At 44.7% G+C, this 23,933-nt stretch overlaps 1 protein-coding gene across 11 annotated transcripts in view; it reads right to left on the bottom strand.

Moving 5' to 3' along the window:
• LIMCH1 (LIM and calponin homology domains 1) overlaps positions 1-23,933 on the bottom strand; it is a 209,056-nt gene that overhangs the window by 73,422 nt on the left and 111,701 nt on the right. For 9 of the 11 annotated variants that reach the window (XM_060278855.1, XM_060278856.1, XM_060278858.1 and 6 more), the window contains exons 4-7: positions 22,035-22,141; positions 15,291-15,321; positions 8,371-8,481; positions 881-958 (exon numbers count right to left, since the gene is read on the bottom strand). In XM_060278855.1, coding sequence (XP_060134838.1) covers positions 881-958; positions 8,371-8,481; positions 15,291-15,321; positions 22,035-22,141 — 327 coding nt within the window. The remainder of the gene's footprint in view (positions 1-880; positions 959-8,370; positions 8,482-15,290; positions 15,322-22,034; positions 22,142-23,933) is intronic. The other 2 variants (XM_035113504.2, XM_035113505.2) reach the window with 1 other exon arrangement.

The following is a 23,933-nucleotide window of genomic DNA, read 5'->3' as shown; positions in this document are numbered from 1 at the left end:
CTTGCCAGCTCCTGGCTCTGGGGGATATGAAAGCACTTGTATCTGACCCACATGTTCAGAGCAGTGAGAACAATGGCCGCCTTTGACAGCCTCCCAATTATAAATTCTTTCCAGAGCAAGCTGCACATACTAAAACACTGAAAGCTCCAGAAGAGGGAAAAGGTCAGTAGAAGCCATCCTCAGCCTTGCATTATTAGAAGAACATTGCCCCTTGTTTCAGCCGGTATCTTATCATCAGTTACAACAGGATGAGGCCAAGAGAAACAAAAATAAGGCCCTTTGCTGAAAAGCAAACTTTTGGAAGTCCACCCAGCCCCTGCTTCTCCCTGTGAGTCAAAAAGGCAGGGACAATATGATCACCCTCAGATGTGGTCACCAGAAAAGCCCAAGGTGAGAAATGCTTCTCGGGGAGTCCTTTTGAAAAGGTGCAAAACTGCCAACAGGTACAGAGGCATCTGTATCATGTGGTACAAATAAAGAAGTCATGCCAGAGGCCTGCTTCACTTGATTATATAAACAGATGTGAAAGACGTTGCATGTGTCTGTCTCAAACCAACGTGCAAATTCAACCAACAGAGGTTTGCAGATCTGTATGCCGTAATGGCATATTTGTCAAGGAGTCATGATTGGCTAAGCCTCTGAGTTAGCTGTGCCCCCTGGGCTTCCCACTGTAGGGATGAATGGATTGTTCTGTTTCCAGTTCATGTCAATTTCACATTGTGCTCATTCACAAGTCCATTTTGTTTTATTTCTGAATGAATCTGTGGTTTTTAAAATATATTTTAAAAAAGAAATCTGAATGGCTATTCTTATTTACATTTCTATTCAAATATGCATTACCACCACAAACATATGTATTTCAGTACAGTAGGTGCTTTACCTCAGTGCAGTGGTTCCCAACAGGTGGTACGGGGACCCCCAGGGGTCCGCGAGCTATGCCAGAGGGGTCCGCAAGATGCTATTAGAATAAAAAATATATTAAATATATTTTGTATGATAACAGATTTTTTTGTTTTGGCCACTTCCTGCATGAGCAGAGTCTAGCGCAAAACTAGAATTAGATAGAGGCAGTAGTTCTGCTGTATGCCGTTAGGTGGCGCTTTACAAACACTACTGTTTTGCAAAGAGGCAGCGCACGCATTCTACTAACACTCACCTCCCCAAGATGCTTTGCGCGTGTCGGCTTCATTTGTGCGCTACTGCGCAGGTACCCTGTCTTCTCCATTCCCCTCCCTCCTCCCTGGCGTGCGCTGCCTCTTTGCAAAACAGTAGTGTTTGTAAACAAAGTGTTGTTTTTCGCGGAAGCTACAGTTCGCGTAGTTAAAAATGGACAATTGGTTAAAAAGTGGTTCGTTAAAACGACAAAGGCCTACAAATGAAGAGGAAGAACTGTAAAAAAACGTATAAATATAAAATATAAAGACTCTTAATTTGGCTCTCACTTTTTAATTTTAGGATTAGGAATTAATGGGGGTCCTTGTCACAATAGCGGCTCGATGAGGGGTCCTCGAGAAAATTTTGTTGGGAACCCCTGCCTCAGTGTATGCTTTTCTAAATATACCGTATTTTTCGGACCATAACACGCACTTTTCCCCTCCTAAAACGGAAGGGGAAAAATCGCTGTGTGTTATGGGGCGAATGCCAGAGCCAGATCCCCGCTCCAGAGCCACAGCTTGTGCAAGAGCCAGAGCCACGCACAGCGGGAAACCTTGGGCTGCTTCTGTGACAGCGAGGGAGGTGAGAGGAGAGACAGAAGGGAGCCCCTTCCGCCCCTCCTCCCAGCTTCCATCCTTCCTTCCCCCCCTCTTTCTTTCTTTCTTTCTTTCTTTCTTTCTTTCTTCCTTCCTTCCTGTTTCTCTCTCTCACCCCTTCCTTCCCTCCCTCCTTCTTCCAACTTGAATAAAATATTGGGGGGGGGGCATACCGTATCAGCCTCCCCCCGCCTCCGCACCGTTCAGCGAGAAGCGGGGGGCAGCGGAGGGATGCTGCTTGTTCTTCCCCGCCAACCCCTGCTGCCTCCTTCGCTCCCCCTCCAGCGCCCCCTCCCAGCCTTTTAGAGGAGGAAAACCAGATTATTTTTTCTTGTTTTCCTCCTCAAAAAACTAGGTGCATGTCATATGGTCCAGTGCATGTTATGGTCCGAAAAATATGGTATTCTCTCCAAAAACTTTATCACAGAAGAATATAAATGTTCAAATCTGAACATTCAAATGGGATGTGTGGAGCAGGTCACATAGGATTTCATAGGAATCAAATTCCTCAAGCATTCTGTGTGAAATGGTCCTCAACATTAGGTGGGGAAAAGCCAGGTTCAGATCCTCAGTCATGTATGAAACTTAAGCAATTTCACACATTACCCAGAGGTGAACCTAGACTTGACACTCAAAAGGGAAACAAAGGCAATCACAGCTTCCCAACAAGAGAACTGAAAAGATATATATGTATGCAAATAAGTCATTCTTGCACCCCTACTTTTTGTATTTAGATGCACTCCTAAAACTTTCTTAGCCTAATAAGTAAGCTGCCCAGGGCTTTCACTGAAGGACTACAGAAAATACCGATTCTTATTACGATTACCCGTACTATTATTAGCAGGGCACATGTGCAGCAAAGACTGCAGGGTTCCTCTTGGGTATATAGGGCAGATACAAGGTACCCATCTGCTGGATAGCACAAGTGAAACTCTTCCTTGTGGGAACTGTATGCTTACATAAAAGAAAGGAAACGGACACACTAGAGCAGGGTTTCCCAAACTTGGGTCTCCAGCTGCTTTTGGGCTACAATTCCCACCTTCCCTGACACCTGGTCCTGCTAGCTAGGGGTGATGGGAGTTGTAGTCCCAAAACAGCTGGAGGCCCAAGTCTGGAAAATCCTGCACTAGAGGGAGACCACTTAGGCCTATCCTCCTACAGACCCTAAGAATAAGGCCTGTTCCTCGCTACATAGCCCAATCTCATTTCATGGTCACACAGGCATTGCATTTCTTCCAAAATTGGCCACAATTATTACAGCCGCATTGAAGATGAGGAGCAGGGCAGAGAGAGGCTACCAGCTTGTCTAAAAAATGCTACTGAGAGAGGTGAGCTTTAGATCGGAAGCTTCCCAGTTTGCACATCAGTCCCTTTGCTATTATGACACATTAGGCGACATCCTAGGATGAGGTCTCTGAAATCCTATGTGAAACAAAACAAAACCAAACCCAGTACCATGAACAGCAGAGAGGAGGTAGCACAGAAACATACAAAGGGCTTTACATACGAAGCAGGATGATTCCAAAACTCAAATGCCCTACAAACGTCTCAGGGAGAAAACGTAGTAATTGGGGTCACTGTTGAGTTGGCTGCCAAAAGTCCCATAGCATGCTTAAAGCCAAGGTCCCCTAAGGCCAAGCGTGGAGACGGCAAATAGCTTCAGGAAGTCAAAATAATTTGATCGGATGAAAATGCAGCGTTTCATGGTGTCTCTTTCGTCTGTTTAGCAATGAACAACAGAAGTTACTACCAAGAGCTAAAGAGGGTATCCTTTCTCCCAGGTAAAAATGTTCCATGAAATAAATTAGATGCATGTATCTGTTACTAGCCCAATAGCCTCTAAGTTAATAGGTATGATGGTGCTTTACAAACGTTTAGCATTCTGAATTTTCCCATTCACTTATTTATTTCCTAAGTGACTAACACAAGTTTGTGCATAAAGCAGGCTAATGAAAACGTGGGAGAATTTACTTGCAAGCCTGATGCTGTTAGGACCGGGCTTTGGACAGCAGACTGAAGCGAGTCAGGAGTTGTGGGCAGGATCCCGGAGCAAGCCAGGGACAAGGAATGAGGCAGGAACAAGTCTGAGCTCAGGAAGAGCTCAGGCAAGGCCCAACTAGTGTTCAAAACTCCCATTGTTCTAGGCGCATTTTGCAACGGGGAATTTCATTAGGGCGAGCAGTTTCTGAGCGCTTTCTTAAACTTCTCATTATCGTAGTCTCTGAGCTTTGCTGTCAGTTTTGCCATCTCTGCATAGTCCATAAGTTTAATTTGCCAAATAATTTTATTATTTATACCTCGCCCATCTGGCTGGGTTTCCCCAGCCACTCTGGGCGGCTTACAGCATATCTAAAAATATAGCATGTTGTGAAGGAAATGGACTGTTCTATATTATTAAAAAATAAATCTGGGTTTGCTGATGCAGTGGATCACACTTAGGCTGTCTGGATTTGGGAATTAAATGACAAAACCTCCAGCGTCTTGCTTTGATAGCCAGATCAAGATGGATCTCAGCGTGATAAGGAGGAAAAACAGAAGGAAGAGCTGCAACTCTAAAGTAAGAGTCATTAAAATGTTACCGTGAAGTAACATTCACATTTAATTTTCAGGGGGAGTAGATGGGGCTTAACTATGTTTATTTGTTCCTTTGCTCCAAGTGGGAGGAATGCTTTTGCATGCAAGTAACTTTTATTGTGTTTAATTCTTTTCCCCAAGATGAACTAGCATTTTAAAAATATTTTAATAAACTTTGTTTAATAATAATTTTGCGGTCTCTTAGTTTACTACCCCATGTCAAGAGCCAAGCCCTGTGTTATTCTTGAGCTGTTGTCAAAGAGATACAGAGGACATTTTTTCGCCTAGTGGCAGTAGAAAGTCTAAAGATAAGGGTGGGAAGGGGTACGCTTTGTTTAGCCGGGAACTTTGCCTATACAGCAGAGGACCCAGGGGAGCTGGGGCGCTGTGACACATGTGTGCAACTCTTTTAACCTTCCTCTTCCAGGCATTGCTCTCCTTTCCTCACTGGGTGTGCACAACTCTGCCAGGAAAAGAAAACACCACAATTTGGGTGCCTTGAGTAAAATAAATCCACGTGGTGCCAAAATGAAACTACAGTGGAACCTTGGTTCTCGAACTTAATCCATTCCAGGAGTCCATTCGACTCCCGAAACCAGTGCTTTTTCCCCCGGAAAAAAATGTTTAGGGGTACTCTCATTTTCCTACTCATATTGAAATACTGCCCCTCGATGAGGCCGAACTTAGATTCACAAAAGGCACTGCCCAAACTGGAACACTTACTTCCGGGTTTGTGGCGTTCGGGAGCCAAAACGTACGAGTACCAAGGCGTTTGAGAACCAAGGTACGACTGTATGAGCAAGTGACAATTTGTTCTTCCTTTAATGGTGACCCAAATATCTCAACTGATGTGGGCTGTCTCACGCCCTGCTTAACAGCAAAGCTGGCCACCCACTTGGAGACATTGCGGCATATACAAATGTAATCATCCACCCTGCATGCAAAACTCATTAAAATTGTTTTGTATTCCTACAAGATGGCTGTTCAACGCATAACATTATATATGTGCATGCCATGCGTTCTGAAAAGAGAACCAGACTTCCAGACCCCAAAGTCAATCCTACTTAAATACCCTCTTTATTCCCCGCCCCCCCCCCCCCGCCTCGGCACATGCACCCTCCCCAACCAATCCGACATCTTTCCCAAATTCCCCCGAAGCTCTAAATACCAATAGAATAAGTTTAATCCTTTGGCAGATTGCCAGTTTTTGAGAGGTGGGGGCGGGGAGGGAGGAAGATAATATGTTTCACTATCGTGGAAAACGCTTGACAGCAAGGTAAATGAAAATCAGATGAGCTAGACGGTGACACGGGCCAGTTTTCATTCATAAAACATTTCAAGATACAAAACTGGGTTGCTGTTGTGGCTGCTTGCTTTTTAAAAACAACCTTAAGCTTTGACCAAATTAAAGAATGAATCAACTGTGTGTGTGTGTGTGTGTGTGTGTGTGTGTGTGTGTGTGTGTGTGTGTGTTGTCCTTCTGTTACTTGAATTGGTTTTGTCTGTAAGGAAAATGGGGACAGATGCATAAACCGAGAGCCGCCACACCTCCATAATTTCTGTGCCATTAGGGCAGATCAGGCCCGTCTTAACCACATCAAGCGCCGTGGCGCAAAGGTCCCTCCGCCACTGCTGCCCCAAGTCACTGCGGACGCAGAGGAGGGACATGGCATGGGCGGGCCGGGCGCTGAGGGTGGGCCGGGCTGCCTGGTTGTCCTCCGGGGCGCCGGCGCCACCTCCTCCTGCACGGAGGCCTCTGCAGGGGGGGCGGTGCCACGCAGCGCCCAGCCTCTTGTCCTCCTCATGCCCCCGACCCGCCAGGCTGAGACTGGGACTCGAACCCGTGGCAGGCGGGAGGGAGGGAGGCAAGGAGCAGGGCGAGCGGGAGGGTGGCCGGGCTGTCTGGCGGGTGCAGCGTGGCGCCCCCTGGCGGCCCGGCGCCCTGGCACATTGCGCCACCCAGCCTTGCCTTAGGGCCAGCCCTGGGGCAGATTCATGTTTGAGAGTGGCTAAGAGTTGAGAAGTAACCCTCAGCCCTTAGCTAACAAAGTTGCCTTTTGGCTTAGTAATACTGGCCTGCCTTGCAAGGCTGTTGTAAGGATCACCAAGGTAACGGGTGCAAAGCGCTTTCAACACTTGAAAATGCGCTTTTGGAATACAAAGTATTACTTAGCATAGCAATTAACATGGAAACAACTAAGCAGCCTCTCTGTGTATGTGTATCCTATTATTATCGCCTCATTCAAAACATGTGGTGCAATTCCATTGCTTACATCTGCATTATGACATCTTTAAAAACAGATAATCTGAAGCATGGCATTCCGTAACACAACAGTTATCACAGCCATCTGGAAAAAATCAAATTCACAGACATGCAATAAAAGCAGTCATAATAGCTACATAGAAGATCTCTTTCCTCAACAATTTCACATATAACAAACATATTGGAGGCTGAGAATTTTTTTTGACCCATCTGCATCACAACTTTTATTATAAAGCTAACCTGGTTGTTGGAAGGAGGGATATGTTTCCATATTTCTATACATTTATATTTATTTGTTAATCTGTTTGTTTGAATTTGTTACCATCCCTTCTTCTCTACAAGGTACCAACAAAAGAGCTGGATAAATTGAGCCTTTACCATGACTGTCTACTTTGTATGGTTTTAGGTTTTCAAAAAATGTGTTTGCTGTTTTTTGTATACTTAACTGTTTTAATGATCTTTTAGTGTACAGTGGGCCCACCAATTTACTTACAGGAGTGTTAACCTCAGGAGCACACAATAACAAAATCACACTAGTTTTCCAAAACATGAGGAGGGAAGCTGCTTCTTAAAGAATGTGTTTATTTTTACTGTCCCTCTAAAACTACATAGAAAGAAGAGCACTTTTTAAAGCCAAGAAAAATAGGGAGGAAATGAACAGAAAGGAAGCTGTTCTGACGGGACGGAAGATTGGGATAGTTTAAGGAGGCCTCGGGAACCACATAAAATTTGGGGTTTCCCCTGCATAAGCAGCAAGCTGCCCACCGGTGACTTATTATTAGTAATGTCACTCTAAATCAGCATTCAGTCCCTCTAATAGAAAACCTCAGTCAACTAGCTAGAGATAAGAATGAAAAATCAATATGAGCATTAAAGTTGGCAGAAAAATATGGACAGAAAATGCAGCAGATGTACTAGTGGGGTAGGAGGGCAGGGGGGAATGTCAATATATTTCACATCAGGCAACCAATGAGCCTCTTTGGTTTCAGACAGTACGTGGGTAGATTGGTCCAAAAAGCCAGGGATACAAATCTTCATGGCCCTCTAGCAGAAGTAATGCATTTTAGTGTTAACTCTGGAAATGTACACAATTGTACCTTGGTTTTCGAACGCCGCAAACCCGGAAGTGACTGTTCCGGTTTGCGAACTATTTTTGGAAACCAAACGTCCGATGGGGCAGAAGCTTCCTGCTAGGGTTGCCAGACTCAATAGTGGACAGGACTTCTGTGCCTTTAATTGCCCTGCTCTCTTTTGAGTCTGGAAACCTTAAAGAGAAACCAGCAGACCCTTTGCTTGGAAATTAAACAAAGGGTCTGCTGGTTTCTCTTTAAGGTTTCCAGACTCAAAAGAGAGCAGGGCAATTAAAGGCACAGAAGTCCTGTCCACTATTGAGTCTGGCAACCCTTCTTCCTGCAGCCAATCAGAAGCCGTGCTTTGGTTTCCAAACGTTTTGGAACTTAAACGGATTCTGTTCGACTTCCAAGGTACGACTGTACTTGATTGTGACCAAACCATGCCTCCTATGTATATTTTGCCCTAGGAGGCTTAGCTTGGACAAAGTCGAGTATTACTTCTGGTAAATGAGCCAACGTAGCCACTAGAAGGCCATAAAAATTTGTGTCCTATGCTTTTTCAACTCATCTTACCATGTACTATCTGAAACCAAATTGGTTGCCAGATGTGTGGGTCCCCCCCCCCAGTTCTCCTACCCCACTAGACTGTACTTTTACTAATGAGGAAGCTATTGTTCCACTAGTAGAAAAAAACCCCAACAGCAAATACCTTTCTCAGCTGCGTTAGCAATCCTTCAAACTCCCTCAGGTTGAGTGTTGCTCCACTGAAACCAGTGCTGCTGTTTGCTGTTTTCCCCAGCCAATAGATGGTGACTAAAACCTGAAGAATGAAATGAACATTAATTTGGGGAGGGGGGTGTTAATATCAGTTGAATACAACAACCTTGTCCAGCTCTCCAGCAGCCTTTTAAAATCTCATCAAATCATTTGTCAGCTGCTGTTTTCAAAGGCTCTCTTACAAAAGAACATGGTCACAGAGACTTTGAAGCACATGACATCACATCAGCACTGCTGATATTTCTAATGTATGTGAAGTAGCAATGGCAGAGCTCCCTATTAAACCTTGTTCAACAATATATGGGGAGCCAAATAACAGAAAACTCAAGCACCCCCACCACTGCAAGGGACAAGGCTTCAAGGCTTAATGAAACTGCTTTAATATTGGTTTATATCGTTTTACGGTATGTTCCCAACATAGAGGTAAAAATCACAGAGATACTGCCTGCCTGATGCCGACTGTTTATTACAGTTCTATAAGTTTTACTAATATACCATTTTAATGGTTGTTGAGGTGGCTTAGCATTTTTAATTTCTCTACCATAAGGAATAATCAGATTGAAACTAACTCCAAAGCAACAGTCTGCTTCTCTTCAAGCCTTTTCTTTTACATGCACAGAGTTTCAAACATCAATAATCTTACAGTGGAACCTCGGTTTATGAACACCTCGGTTTACGAATTTTCGGTTTATGAACACCGCGGACCCATCTGGAACGGATTAATTCACTTTCCATTACTTTCAATGGGAAAGTTCGCTTCAGTTTATGAACGCTTCTGTGAGGGACAGGGGATATCGCGAAGTCCCTCCCCTCCTGAGTTCAAGCCCATCCCCGAGCACAGGGGAAAGCAGAGAGAGTTCCGATTCCAGTGGGGAAGCAGGAAGTCGTGTCCGAGGCTCAGGCAAGGTAGAGGAGCCAGGGTCCCAGGTGGGACAGGAAGGGGCAAATAAGGGGGGGAGACCCATCCCCCCAACTCCGGAATTACGCAGAAAGAGGAGGGGAAAGAGGATGGGTCTGCCAAAGCTTTTGTGTTGGAGAAAGACGCGCCAAAAGCCATTCGGAGGTTCTGAACCCGACTGAACACATAGCTCCGTGTATATAGCAATGACTTCAGCACTGTAAATACGCAGCACCAATAAAAGAATAAAATGCAGAGCTGTGTAGAGTCGTTACTCTGAAGTAGCCCGCTCCGGCCACTGTGACAGCTTCAGTTTATGAACAGACTTCTGGAACCAATTGTGTTCATAAACCGAGGTACCACTGTATTTGCTTCTTAAAATTGTACACTGCCTTTCCAGACAAGTGCCTAGGAAACCAAACAAATGTTATTAAAATATCACCATCGTCTTTAATATTTAAAGAATACTTTTCCCAGGTGCTGCAACAAAGCTGAAGGTTGGAAGATTCAGGACAGACCAAGGTAAGTATGTATCTCTTCACACAGTGCATACTTAAAGTATGGACTTCACTCCCATAAGACGTAGGGATAGCCAGCAATTTGGATGGCTACAAGAGGGGATTAGACAAATAAAATTTGCCGAGGATAAGGCTATCAATGGCTGCTAGCCACAATGGCCAAGTTCCACCTCCCCTGTCAGAGGCAGCACACCTATGAATACAAATAGTTGCACTCAGTTACTGCTTGTGGGCTTCCACACAAGGATGCTGGGCTGGATTGAACTTTGGCTTCACCCAACAGGTCTTTTCTTATATTCTAATAAAGAGATCTTCACCTAATGTAGAAGCCAGGCAAGCATCTCCAGGAAGACCACTCAATAATTAGGGTATCACTATCAAAAGGACCTTTTCCTTGACTCCCCATCTCACACCACTAGGCTTTGTCTCCAACAAAGATCTTAGAGTCTAGGCAGCTGTATATGGAAAAAGGTTCATATGAGCGCTTTCCAGATTTCTCTGCTCATATTTCATTCTCTCTTAACCCCTACACTAGCTGTAATAGCATAGCTCTCAGCACGTTCTCCCGCCACCTTTAATCACGGCTCAGGTTAACCAGGATTCACCCTCAGCCAGAATTTGCGAACCAGCTGCAAACCATAGTTAAGATGGTCATTGTTAACCATGGTTAGGAATGACAGAGATGGTTGAGAGAATTCACACTCAAAAGGGATGCAGCTACAAAGGAAGTGCACAATCTAGCCGTCTGGTCCAGATCCATTGATGAAAATCAGGAAATCTACAGCGGTTGTATGTCAGAACCATTATGTCTGAATTCCACTCCCCACTCCTTCCCCATTCTTAAAGATCTTTCCTCCCACCACCCCTTTCTGAGATCAATTGCATATATTCTTCATCATCTTAAGAGGAAAATTAAAACCACAAGATGGGAATTCCACGTGCAGGATATATATATAGGAAGAAAAACTCCCAATTAGTCCCAGGACAGTAAAGGAAAAGAATTCAGTGAAAAGTAGCTTAACAAGAAAATTAGTTTAGATGAACCATAACCAGGGAGATATATCAATTTTATGAGCACTCTCTTTTTTTTTAAAAAAAAGCATTCATTAATGTAATCATCTGTTGTATTTATTAAATAAAGTGGTTTTCCTGTTTATTTAGTAACTCCAGGTGCAGTGCTTGGGATCAGTCTAGATAAGCATCAGATAACTGATGGGAAACTTCCTCTCACAGAAACAAATTCTCTGGAGACTGTGGGCTGGGGTGCAAATCTATATATAATGGTGTGAACTGAAAATGTTCCACTGTTATATTGCTTAGGAAGCCAATGTTTTCATAATTCATTTCCTGGTAACATATTTTTATTAGGTAAGAGTTAGCTTGGGGTGTTGATGTTTTTCGTGTATTCAGACACACTGAACCATATGTTGACAGTCCAATCTTATATGTGTCTACTCAGAAGTAAGCTCTATGGACTCCAGTGGGATTGGAGCATAGCACTGTAGCCTGAGTTATCACACTTTACTTTAACTACAGTCAAAATTAAGAGCCAACCGTGTGACATTCATATTTATCACCTGAATTCCCTATAGTGCATTTTTTAAAAACCCAATGGCCCGGTTTGCATATCACAAGCAAACCATGGTTTACTTGTGAACGTAAGAGATCTAGCCAGCAGGACTAACAAACTACAATTCCTGGTTTAGCATTATATCCAAAACGGGGGTCATGGTTTGTTTCACTCAAACAAGGCCAACTAGTAGGCCAGGAAGAAGCCTTGGCTTAATACAGTACCATGGTTTGTTTGGAGTCAGAAAAACCACAATACCTGGGTTTGGATATAATGCTAAGCCATGGATCATGGTTTGTTGTTCCCAGTGACTAGAGCAGGGGTCGGCAAACTACGGCCCACCTGGGTCCTAAATCCTAAATCCCGCGAAGCCGGAACCCGCTGCAAAGCCGAGACTCCCGCCGATGGCGTCAGTCGGAAGGGGCCGAGCGGCGGCGGCTCTGCCACTCAAACGTTGTGCCTGGTTTACCTCAGCGCAGCATGGGGATGTCTCTGCCAATAAAACACAGTGCCTGGTTTACCTCAGCGGCGTTTGATTGGCAGAGACATCTCTGTGCCGCATTGAGGTAAACCAGGCACGGTGTTTGATTGACAGAGCGCCTGCTGCTCAACCTCTTCCTCCTGTCGCTGCCGCCCCCCTGGTGCTCCTGTGGGCCAGAGAGTGGAGCGGGGGAGCTCGCTCTGCCTACCCACGAACAGCAGCGGCGGCGGCGGTGGAAGTGGCGGCAGCCCCTGGGAAGGTAAGCGCAGCGGCTGGAGCTGGGGCTGGGGGGTGGGGAAGAGGACTATTTGCCCCCCTCGCCTCTTCTTCCAGCTCCCCCCCCCCGTGCCGCTTCTCCGGCCCACCACAAGGTCTGAGGGACATTGAACCGGCCTGCTGCTAAAAAAAAATTGCTGACCCCTGGACTAGAGAGAAGGGGACCATTTTGGCCGCTCTCATATGAACCATCGTGCTTGCTGTGAGGTGAAGCTGTGCTCTGGAGTCTACTTCTGTAAGAAGTTACAGCTGCAAATCATTATGATTCTTGTTGTTGTTGTTGTTGTTGATGATTTTCAGTTATATACATTTCAATGGTTTTACAATCATTTTAACATTTTGAAACTCAGCTTTCTTCCTCCTCTTTCTGCAGTTCCTTAAATTTATGTTCCTGCATATTCCAAATTAACTTGACATTCATTCTTTCATCTACTTTAACTATAAACTCTTATAAAATTGAGGTTATTACAATATTCCTGCCAATGTTCTTACAGTATCTGTTTACATTTTGTTTGCAAATATTCAATAAACCATTTCCATTCTTTTATAAAAAGTTTGTTATCTTAATTTCTTATTTTTCTGGCAACTTTTGCCATTTCTGCATATTCCATAAGTTTTTGTATCCATTCTTCTTTCGTCGGGACGTTACAGCTGCAATCCTAAGCACCTTCACTAGTATGTAAGTCCCAATGGGATTTAAAGCAGAATCCTAAATATATTCTCTGCCAGTTACATGGAAGTAAGCCTCAATGGGCTGATTCAAGTAAGCATGAGGTTGTAGCTTACACAACCCAATCCTATGTTTGTTTACTGATTCATTAGTCCCGATTTCAATGGGGATCACTTCCAAGTAAACATACAAAGAGCTGCACTGTATGGCTTGTTGTTGTTTAGTCGTTTAGTCGTGTCCGACTCTTCGTGATCCCATGGACCATAGCACGCCAGGCACTCCTGTCTTCCACTGCCTCCCACAGTTTGGTCAAACTCATGTTCGTAGCTGCGAGAACACTGTCCAACCATCTCGTCCTCTGTCGTCCCCTTCTCCTAGTGCCCTCAATCTTTTCCAACATCAGGGTCTTTTCCAGGGAGTCTTCTCTTCTCATGAGGTGGCCAAAGTATTGGAGCCTCAGCTTCACGATCTGTCCTTCCAGTGAGCACTCAGGGCTGGTTTCCTTCAGAATGGATAGGTTTGATCTTCTTGCAGTCCATGGGACTCTCAAGAGTCTCCTCCAGCACCATAATTCAAAAGCATCAATTCTTCGGCGATCAGCCTTCTTTATGGTCCAGCTCTCACTTCCATACATAACTACTGGGAAAACCATAGCTTTAACTATACGGACCTTTGTCGGCAAGGTGATGTCTCTGCTTTTTAAGATGCTGTCTAGGTTTGTCATTGCTTTTCTCCCAAGAAGCAGGCGTCTTTTAATTTCATTACTGCTGTCACCATCTGCAGTGATCAAGGAGCCCAAGAAAGTAAAATCTCTCACTGCCTCCATTTCTTCCCCTTCTATTTGCCAGGAGGTGATGGGACCAGTGGCCATGATCTTGGTTTTTTTGATGTTGAGCTTCAGAAGCTCGAAGCACTGTATGGCTATAACCATATAATAGTTAATACATGTGTTTTAGACCCTCTTTGACTAATAGGTGTTCCAGAAAATCAGGGCTGTGACACAGACATAAGAAGGGCAGGCCTCGCACACCATGGTTGCTTTTACAAACAGAAAATTGGGTCAGGTGCTCCAAACACAGAACTCCATCAATGCCTAGTTTGGCCTACCATGGGAGAAGAATCATTGAAACACAGAATTGTTGCAATGCAATACAGGAATCTTTTGTCAAATGTGGGGCAAAGTCACACTGAATTCAGTGAAATGTCTGTGTATATAAGCATGCCTAGGATCAGGTCCAATGTCAAAATATTCAGAACGGGGCTTTACTTTTTTAAAAAAACGAACAAGCAAATAACATTTTTAAAGGTAAAGTATAATGCTATTATCTAATTAAAACAATAAAGCTGCAACACTGGAAACATAATTATGGAGTTTCCTCCCCAAAGGCAACAGCTTGGTGACATCATTTCAAAATATTAGAAAGTATTTCCAATTTTTTTTATTTAAAAAATAAATCTCACCAGGCTTTCAAAGGAGTAAATAATGTCTGCTGCTATTACTAGGCTTGGATTTAGGCTTATACTTAAAATGGAAATGTTTTAATCACCTGCCAATGAATGGCTTTTAGTAAATCTTGTTTACAGAAACTTCAGAATGCAACTATTCCAAAAAGGCTCATGCACTGTTGGAGGAAAAACAATTACAATACTGATGACAGGAAGGGTAGGATAAAATGACAGTGGACTTTTTACCTGTGGTTGTGATTATGGGCTTGAAAAGTTATTACAGAAAGTTCTTGGCATTTCCCTGGAGTCTCCAAGGATGTCAGCCAAATGCAACTTCAATTCTTGGTAGTTTACAATTGACAGTATAAAAACCAGAAGTTTTGTCTGGCTTTAGATAGTTTATCTAACTCTGTGACCAACTGAATTCAAAGTTTCCTCCCTCACTGTACAATCCTCAAACTGTTCCTGCTGTCCCTGGTTTCAATCAACAAGGCGACTGACTAGAAAAGGCTGCTTTGAAACGACAATCCCTGAAGGACAACAACACAGAAACAAAGGAAGGTTTGCTGTTGTGATGGGGGGGGGGCAGGATGACAGCCCTGCAAAGTTTCTATAGCACTATTTAGATTTAAACATCAAAGCTTTTTCTTGAAGTGTCAGACACATCTCTATCAACCTAACAAAAATCCAAGTTAGCCTTTGCAACAAAAGCAGAAAGGAAACCAAACACAGTTTTGTATTTTAAATATGGTTCACACAAAAGCAGAAAACCTTGCTGGTGTCTAAGGGAGTTAAGCTATTTCCTAACTGAAGCGGGAGCAAAGCTAGCTTTCCACAGCAGCACCACAGATCATGAATTGCAGCAAGACAAAGTGCATGCCAACACACAAAAGCTCTTTTCAGCTACACAACCACATCTGCGTTTCGAGCTCAGTCTGTGGCAACAAAACCATCTATAGCTGCAAGAGGGGAAAACATGCAACAAGTACTTACATTTTTCAGCTTTCTGCTACAGTCAAGATTCCTGGATGTGCACACACAACAAGAAAGGAGAAAGAAATATCAGAAACGAGAAACTCTTTCCAAGAGCTTGTATTATGCAGTCGGTCACATGTTCCCCCTAACAAAAGCCTGCAGGATGTGTCTGCTGGGTAGAAACACATGAAGGCAACTGGGAAGATAGAGAGCAATCATTCATTTGGTTTATAGCATGAAAACATGCTCCCAATGTTACCAGAGTCAACAAAGCTACAAAGTAATGCAGGTTAGCAGCCCTTCCTCAATGGAACTCATAGCTGCCAAGTTTTCACTTTTCTCGCGAGGAAGCCTATTCAGCATAAGGGAAAATCCCTGTAAAAAAGGGATAACTTGGCAGCTATGATGGAGCTAAACCAGCGCAAACACACACACACACACACACACACACACACACACACACACACACACACACACACAGGCAAATTGTGCCCAGTATCTTGCTCAATTTATTAACTTTTGTTTGTATTTACTTCTTTATAGGGTTGACAAATCAGGTGAACGGCAAGAGAGAGGCTGTTGGACTGGAATCCATTTGCGGGTTTGACACTAACTCCGCTGAGTCAAATTGGTTTGCTGACATCAAATGGGAACGAGTCCCATCAATGGCTGGATGTACCCATCTCCACCATCTGCCAATGAAGCAGGCTCTTTCCTAACGTAGCTCATAAGAAATGTGTTCGGCTTTCAGGCGTCGTAAAATCCAGCTTGCTCGTGCAACGGTAGTGTAGTAGCTGAGATTGTGAGTGAGAAGTCCCTGGTGCAAATCTCGCCTCAGCCAAGAAGTCTGCAGGTGACTTTAGGCAAATCGCTATTTCAGCCTCTATCGCCTATTTGCAACAGGGAGATAAGACTTAGCTACTTTCAGGGTTGTTGCACAGATGAGGACGAGAATGTACCCTATTCGGGTGTCAGAGCAACTCCTATAACATGGGTAGGCCAACAAAGTCCCGGGGGCTGGATCTGGCCCAATCGCCTTCTAAATCTGGCTCGCGGATGGTCTGGGAATCAGCGTGTTTTTACATGAGTAGAATGTGCACTTTTATTTCAAATGTATCTCTGGGTTATTTGTGGGGCATAGGAATTCGTTCATTCCCCCCCCCCAAAAATATATATATAGTATGGCGCCCCACAAGGTCTGAGTGTCAGCGAAAAAGTTTGCTGACCCCTGTCCTATAACAAAGCGTACATTGGAGCAGAGGGCATCTGCCAAGCCCTGCACTTACCTGGCCTCCTGGCAAGCTTACCAGCTGAAGGAGAAGGAAGGGCCAGGTGGCAGGCATGGTGCAAGCACACCACCAGGAACTCTGAATTGGCTCCACTGGTGTGCTTGCCCTGCCCTGCCCACCCTTACACCTCACCCCTCCTGGTAAGCAGCAGGGACTCCCCTAGCAGTAAGCTGGGTTAAGTGCCACTATTGGACTGGTCAGAGTTCAAAATTGTACAGGGATACTTCATGTGCAGAGGAATATCCCAGCTCCAGATCTTTGCCCCGAAGCTCATGGGAGGCTGTAAAAATGTAGTCATGGCAGGGGGTTAGCTATTTTCCCCACTCCAGTGCTGGTTCACACAAATATAGCTAGAGTGGTGCATGCTCTAGTTATCTCCGCTTGGACTACTGCAATGCGCTCTATGTGGGGCTACTTTTGAAGGTGACCCGGAAACTACAACTAATCCAGCTAGACTGGTGACTGGGAGTGGCTGACAAGACCATATAACTCTGGTCCTGAAAGACCTACAAAGGCTCCCACTACATTTCCAACTAATCTAACTTTTAGAAAACATCTGAAGGCAGCCCTGTTTAGGGAAGTTTTTAATGTTTGATTTTTTACCGTGTTTTTAATATAATGTTGAGAGCCACCCAGAGTGGCTGGGCATAAATTATTATCATTATAATTATTACTAACAACCGGCTTGGACAAGTAACATTTTGCTAAAGCACTTTGTAAATGCTAAGGATTACCCTCCATCCCCATCACCATTTTGCACGGTCATGTTTTGAGGTCATTCTGCCTCCTTTTGGTGGCACTGCTCCCACCCCCAGCCCCCCGCAAAAAATATCACAACCATTTGTGCCCCATTCTATGTACTTTGCCTGAAATGGCTGCTTACCCAGTCATGGGGTGAGCAGCTGCTCCCTTCAGCGGCCTGGAAGGGTCCATCTGTGTAGACCTGTGTGTTGTGGTAAAGGTAAAGGCACCCCTGACCATTAGGTCTAGTCGTGACCGACTCTGGGGTTGCGGTGCTCATCTCGCGTTATTGGCCGAGGGAGCCGGAGTACAGCTTCCAGGTCATGTGGCCAGCATGACAAAGCTGCTTCTGGCGAACCAGAGCAGCACACGTAAATGCCGTTCACCTTCCCGCTGTAGCGGTACCTATTTATCTACTTGCACTTCGACGTGCTTTCGAACTGCTAGGTTGGCAGGAGCTGGGACCGAGTAACGGGAACTCACCCCGTCGCGGGGATTCGAACTGCCGACCTTCTGATCGGCAAGCCCTAGGCTCTGTGGTTTAACCCACAGTGTCCCCTTGTCTTGTGGAGGAACTATTAATCCTGGGCCTGACCCTGTTATGAGCAGCCCTCCACCAGGGGGGCTGTGAGTGATATACACCCAATGCCTCAGCCTAGTGACTAGTTCAACCTACATCTGAAATCAATAAAGTTGTGGCCATTTTTTTAAATCCCAGAACGTTGTCCTGTCCAGTGATCTCACCTTCACAGGCCCCTGGGGAGGGGTCACTGTGACTGGGTCCGCAATGAAGACTCACTTGCACAGACATAAACGGGATTTGGCATGCCATGGCAGTATTACATATTGAGCACAGAAGTGCACAGGCTTGGGCCACACGTCAGGAATGTGAGCATTAGACAGAAGACTACTGTTCTTTGACAGTTCATCTTCTGGGAAACAGCTGGGTTAAGATTTTGTGGGAAGTCACAGCTGGTCAAGAGGAACCTGGGATTACGTCCGATGTCAGTGCACCTTCCTCTAGCAGCCCATTTGATTCGATTTGGCTTCTACTTGACACTTGAGCTCAGTCTAGATAAACAACACAGCCTGTGACCCTCCAGATAACAGCATTTACACGGCTGAGTGAAATCCAGAGGTTGCACTGACGGGTGGGGACACATTTTTAAATGCTATATGAGCAAATAAAGGGCAGTCGCTGGGGTAACAGAGAAACAAATAAAATACCATGGTTCTTAGCCATTTTACATTCCTCAATCTAAACTTGTTTAGAACGCAGAGACCTGAAAGGAAAGCTGGTGAAAAGGGTCCATTCTTCTGGCCTAAGATACCAGGAAGGTTCGAAGCTGCTGGAGCTGAAAAGGGGGAGCATTGCTGTAATCAAGAGTCCCAAGAAAACTGCTTTTGGTTTCTGGGAGGGACACCCAGAGAGCTCATGAAGGATCTTTTAGCAAGGGTTGGCGTCATGGGTGACCATACTAAGTCCCAAGGAAGCTAATGTTGCTTGTTTCCAATTCCTTCAACAGTGGTACCTTGGTTCTCGAACGAAATCCGTTCCGGAAGCCCATTCAGCTTCCGAAACATTTGAAAACCGAGGCGCGGCTTCCCATTGGTTACAAGAGCTTCTTGTACTCAGTGGAAGCTGCATCGCATGTTTGGATTCCGAAAAACGTTCAAAAACGGAAGCATCTACTTCTGGGTTTTCGGCGTTTGAGAACCGAAACATACGACAACAGAGGCGTTCAGGAACTGAGGTTCCATTGTATTCTTAAAGAGAGTTCATAGTTCTAGGTAACACAATAATCACGTTGCCAAAACTGCAGAGCCCACTATAGGCAGGATCAAGTGTTGGAAAAGTCATGTGATTTGAAGTAAGAGCAGGCGAGGTCTGCTAAGGAAAAGAGGAATTCTTCAGCCAAGTCTCCAAGATCTAAAGCCAGAAAGTGGATCAATGTAGGAACTCAATCATGAGGTTTCTGTGTTCAGTTCCAGATACTGCTTAGGGCCGACATTGGTTTTACCAGGATTCAGCCCCACCCCATGTGTTTTTCAAGTTCTCACAAGGGATTCTTACTCACCCTTTCAGAACTAGGGCCTTAGCTGTCTGAGTGGACTCAGTGATCAGTGGACTCCACAACTAATCCTTGCTGGATAAACTAGATTGTTCCAGGGAATGATCCAAATGTGATTGATGCAGCCCTGGGCCTGAACAGAACTTAAATGTGAGACCATATTGGAACTGTGTTTGCACACACACACAGCTGGAGCAAATTGGGAGAAGGGCAGGGATAAACATCACCAATAAAAACATACCTATTTATCCCCACTGCAGTGTTTGTTGCTGTGTGTATATGAGTGGGTGGGTGGCAAGGGATAGCTATTTTGCTGAATTCCTTCTCTCTCATGCACACTCAGACACACGGTCTACCATTTTCATCAAAAGCTAAACAGGCTGATGGTTTGTTTAATCATAGGGCCATCAAGCTTTTGAGGATCCTTTAATGAGCACTATAAACCATCTTGAAAGCCCCTTTAATCTGCAACAACAAGGTACTTAATTTCTCTGCCTACTTAGAAGCATTGGTAGCATAAATATGAACAAGTGCCATAAATTTAAGCTGCTTTTTTTAAAAAAACAAATGCTTTAATCTCAATGCCACCCTAGCATACATTTTCAAAGCATCAGGTTATATTTTAATCAAGACTGGAATTTAGACCTTTCAGTGCCCCAGGCAAAATGTTAAAACTAAATATTTTGCACAGGATTCTGGTTCCATGGAGCTGGGCAGCCCTTTTTGCTCATCCCACTGGGACTTTCCAATCCCCATGTGGGGAGGAGGTCCTCCTTCACATGCCCCATACCATCTCAGACATGCCTGACTGGTTGGGTATCGCCATCCTTTATGCACCTCTCTGGGAACCAATGAACCAGCATTTTGTTTATTGGGTCACCTACCCAAGCACCAACCCTACTCCTGTTTGGCCTGCTCATCATCTTCAGCAGCTTCCGAGTCCCCTTTCTTGTTACATGCATCTTCCAATGACATTTGGACCTTGTTCCTTCATGGATCAGTTCCTGTGCTCCTGGGCACAAAAGAATTCCCCCCTGCCTTTGCTACAACAACAAGAAGTGCTTCATTGGCAGCAGTCTAGGCAGGGGAGGAGGAAGTGGGGGTGGACCACCCCAGGTGTCTTCGCTGAGGGGGGAGGCATTTGGCGCACCACCCACCCGTGACTCCCAAGGCTACCCCAAGCCGTCAGGGGAAGAGGGAGCTATGCCACTTTGCTGGCGGCCTTCCCCCCCTTTCCCCTTCGTTTTGACAGCTCGGGGGAGGCTTGGGAGTTGCGGGCGGGTGGCGCACCAAATGTCCACCAGTGGCAGCTTGTTCCACCCCCGGCTGTAGGCCGCGTGCACCTGAGTGGCTATCCCACGCCTGGAAGGGCACCCTCTGCGCCCCTCAAGAGCATGCTCCGCCCCCCTCAGGAGTGCGCGGACATATGCTCTGCCGCTGAGTCCAGGGTAAAGTGTAGTGCACAGATCTTTAAAACTGGTGTTCCCTTTAGTGATTCTCTAACTCATGGGTATGCCAACTAAGGCCCGGGGGCCGGATCCGGCCCAATTGCCTTCGAAATCCAGCCCGCAGACGGCCCGGGAATCAGCGGGTTTTTACATGAGTAGAATGTGTCCTTTTATTTAAAATGCATCTCTGGGTTATTTGTGAGGCATAGGAATTTGTTGATTCCCCGCTCCCCCCCCCCAAAAAAATAGTCCAGCCCCCCACAAGGTCTGAGGGACAGTGGACTGGCCCCCTGCTGAAAAAGTTTGCTGACCCCTGCTCTAACTCAACTTTTACTGCTGAGACCAATGTGCACTGTACAGCTCTTACAGGATGTATAAAACAAAACAAAAAATTCATTAAATAACATAAATGCTGCTAAATAGGGCGTGAAACGAAGAATGCACAATTCAAAAGTCAGTTGCCACCGCCTGCATTTTCATTCACGCAGCGCCATTTTTTCACATTCTTTTTTTTCTTTGGGTCTTGGGATCTGCTGTTAAACTCAGACTGAAACAGAAGGCCCACTTTTAATCTTATGCCAATAGCAGCTCATGTGTTGGGATGAAGCCATGGTGCTGCCCTCTAGCCACTGGCATTGCTGCCGTTTACCTGGACAAGGCTGGGATGGGGAAGAGCGGCAGGGTTATGCAGGTGCACAGGTGGGAAAGATGAATTGGCTCTTCCGGTGCACCTGCACCACCCCGGAGCATGATTTTCATTCGGATTCTGCACTCCTCCAAATTTCCACTGCTGTTCTTGGCTCAAAACAACAACAATAATAATCCAAAAAATTGTGTTTTTTTAAAAAAAATGATAAAATGTTTCAAAATGCACATATTGAAATAAGATGTGCATTTAAATATCATTTCGTGATAAAGTACACATTTTTGAACTGTCAAATGGATCTTTTTAAAAAAAGAACTTCGGTTAGATGAGAAAATGGGGGCAGAGTAGACTTCTGAATGAATGTGAAATTGGCATAGACCAGCTAAAAAAAATGATCCCCCCATTCCTTGTTAGGAGCTACCACTGGCGCAAGAATACAGCACATAGAGTAGGCTAGAGAAAGCCATGAATCTTGAAATTCTACACCCCTTTCCACATAGCAAAAAATATATTATAGATATAATGCAGGCATGTAATTCCAGAAATGTAGGTATTGTGTTACTTACCTGACTGTTGCTTTGCTTGAGTTGTCCTGCAGGTCTACTGGGTCAAAAAGCTGAGATTCTTTAAGCCCCAATTCCTTACAGCCTCTTAAGAACAAGGCAATATTGTCCTGAAATGAAGCAAGCAAAACTGATGTCGTCTTGTAATCACAGAAGATTATCTCCTTCCCCTTCCTAACCTAGATCACCTGGATGATTTCTAGTTTACTTAGTCTTCCAAATCTGGACCCAACATGTAGCTTTGTTATGTAATAAAGTAAAGTCGTGAAATATAAACTCAAATGCATCATATCTATCCATTGGTGTAGGGCAGGCATCCCCAAACTTCGGCCCTCCAGATGTTTTGGACTACAATTCCCATCTTCCCCGACCACTGGTCCTGTTAGCTAGGGATCATGGGAGTTGTAGGCCAAAACATCTGGAGGGGTGCAGTTTGGGGATGCCTGCTGCAGGGGGTTCACTGGTCCTCATTTTTCGTAGGAAAAAAACTGTGACAGTTTTGTGACTAGCTTATACTATATATAAACCACAAGAACCGTGACATACACCCAGAGATAAATGAAGTTTGCAAGTGAGGTACAGTCATACCTTGGCCTGTGTTTGCGAACGCCTCTGTTTACAAACGCTACAGACCCATCTGGAACGGATTAATTCACTTTCCATTACTTTCAATGGGAAAGTTCGCTTCAGGTTAAGTACGGACTTCCGGAACCAATTACACTCATACTTCAGGTTAAGTACGCTTCAGGTTGAGTACTCCGCGGACCCGTCTGGAATGGATTAATCCACTTTCCATTACTTTCAATGGGAAAGTTCGCTTCAGGTTAAGTACGCTTCAGTTTAAGTACTCCACAGACCATCTGGAATGGATTAATCCACTTTCCATTACTTTCAATGGGAAAGTTCGCTTCAGGTTAAGATAGGATATCTTTATTGTCGTTGTCCCCTTGCGGGAACAACGAAATTACTCGGTTGAAACATCCACTCAGATAAAGCATTCCGCATAATCCAAAATTACAAAACCTAATTAAAAACAGTAAATATAATACAAAATAACAAGTAAAATAAGATGACTTCAAAGTCCAGATTTTCCATTTAAGGCCAAAACCGCTCTAGAGAAGAAACTGTTCCTGAGACGGCTCGTTCTTGCCTGCATTGTTCTATATCTCCGTCCCGATGGCAGGAGCTCAAAGAAATGGTGACCAGGGTGCGTTGGATCTCTTGATATGTCTAGTGCTTTTCTATGGCACCTGGTGGTGTAGATTTGTTACGCTTCAGTTTAAGTATGCTTCAGTTTAAGTACAGACTTCCGGAACCAATTGTGGTTGTAAACCGAGGTACCACTGTATAGATAGGAGGTCACAAGTGAGGTATAGATAGGAGGTCACAATTTTTACCTAAGAACAAGCAAAGGACCCACTCGCCCCTTTGCAGAGAGGGTTGGACAGATTTCAGGCCTGCAGGATCTACTTTGGTGTTTACTTGAACCCTGAGATCCATCAACTGGAGCCAAGTACAAAAGACATAACAGGCCTAGGAAGGTGACATCCTTTGTGTAGTGATCTGAAATATCTAGCTCAGTGAGATCTTGGAAGAGATGGTACAATAAGAGTGCTTGAATTACAGGAAGGCCGGGGGGGGGGGCAGTCCCCTTAACTTAAGTTGACTAACACAAGAGTGGATTTCATTAAGGGTTGGCCGATGTTTTCTCTCCAGAATTCAAGTACAAGTGCGATACTCACTCAACGTAGTGGCAATAATGAGTGTCACCACGAGAGTATGACTAAATAAATGGCGTATTTTTTGCTTTTGCTGCTTGTAAAATTATAGCCAAGGTAGATACTTTATAAGTTTGGTTGATTATTCATGTCTGTATTGTGGCAAAATGTAACTTATTTGCAA

This window comes from Zootoca vivipara, chromosome 9, assembly GCF_963506605.1.
Source record: "Zootoca vivipara chromosome 9, rZooViv1.1, whole genome shotgun sequence".
Classification (NCBI taxonomy): domain Eukaryota; kingdom Metazoa; phylum Chordata; class Lepidosauria; order Squamata; family Lacertidae; genus Zootoca; species Zootoca vivipara.
The sequence above is the reverse complement of the archived record's forward strand: the minus strand, read 5'-3'. Positions and strand labels throughout refer to the sequence as shown.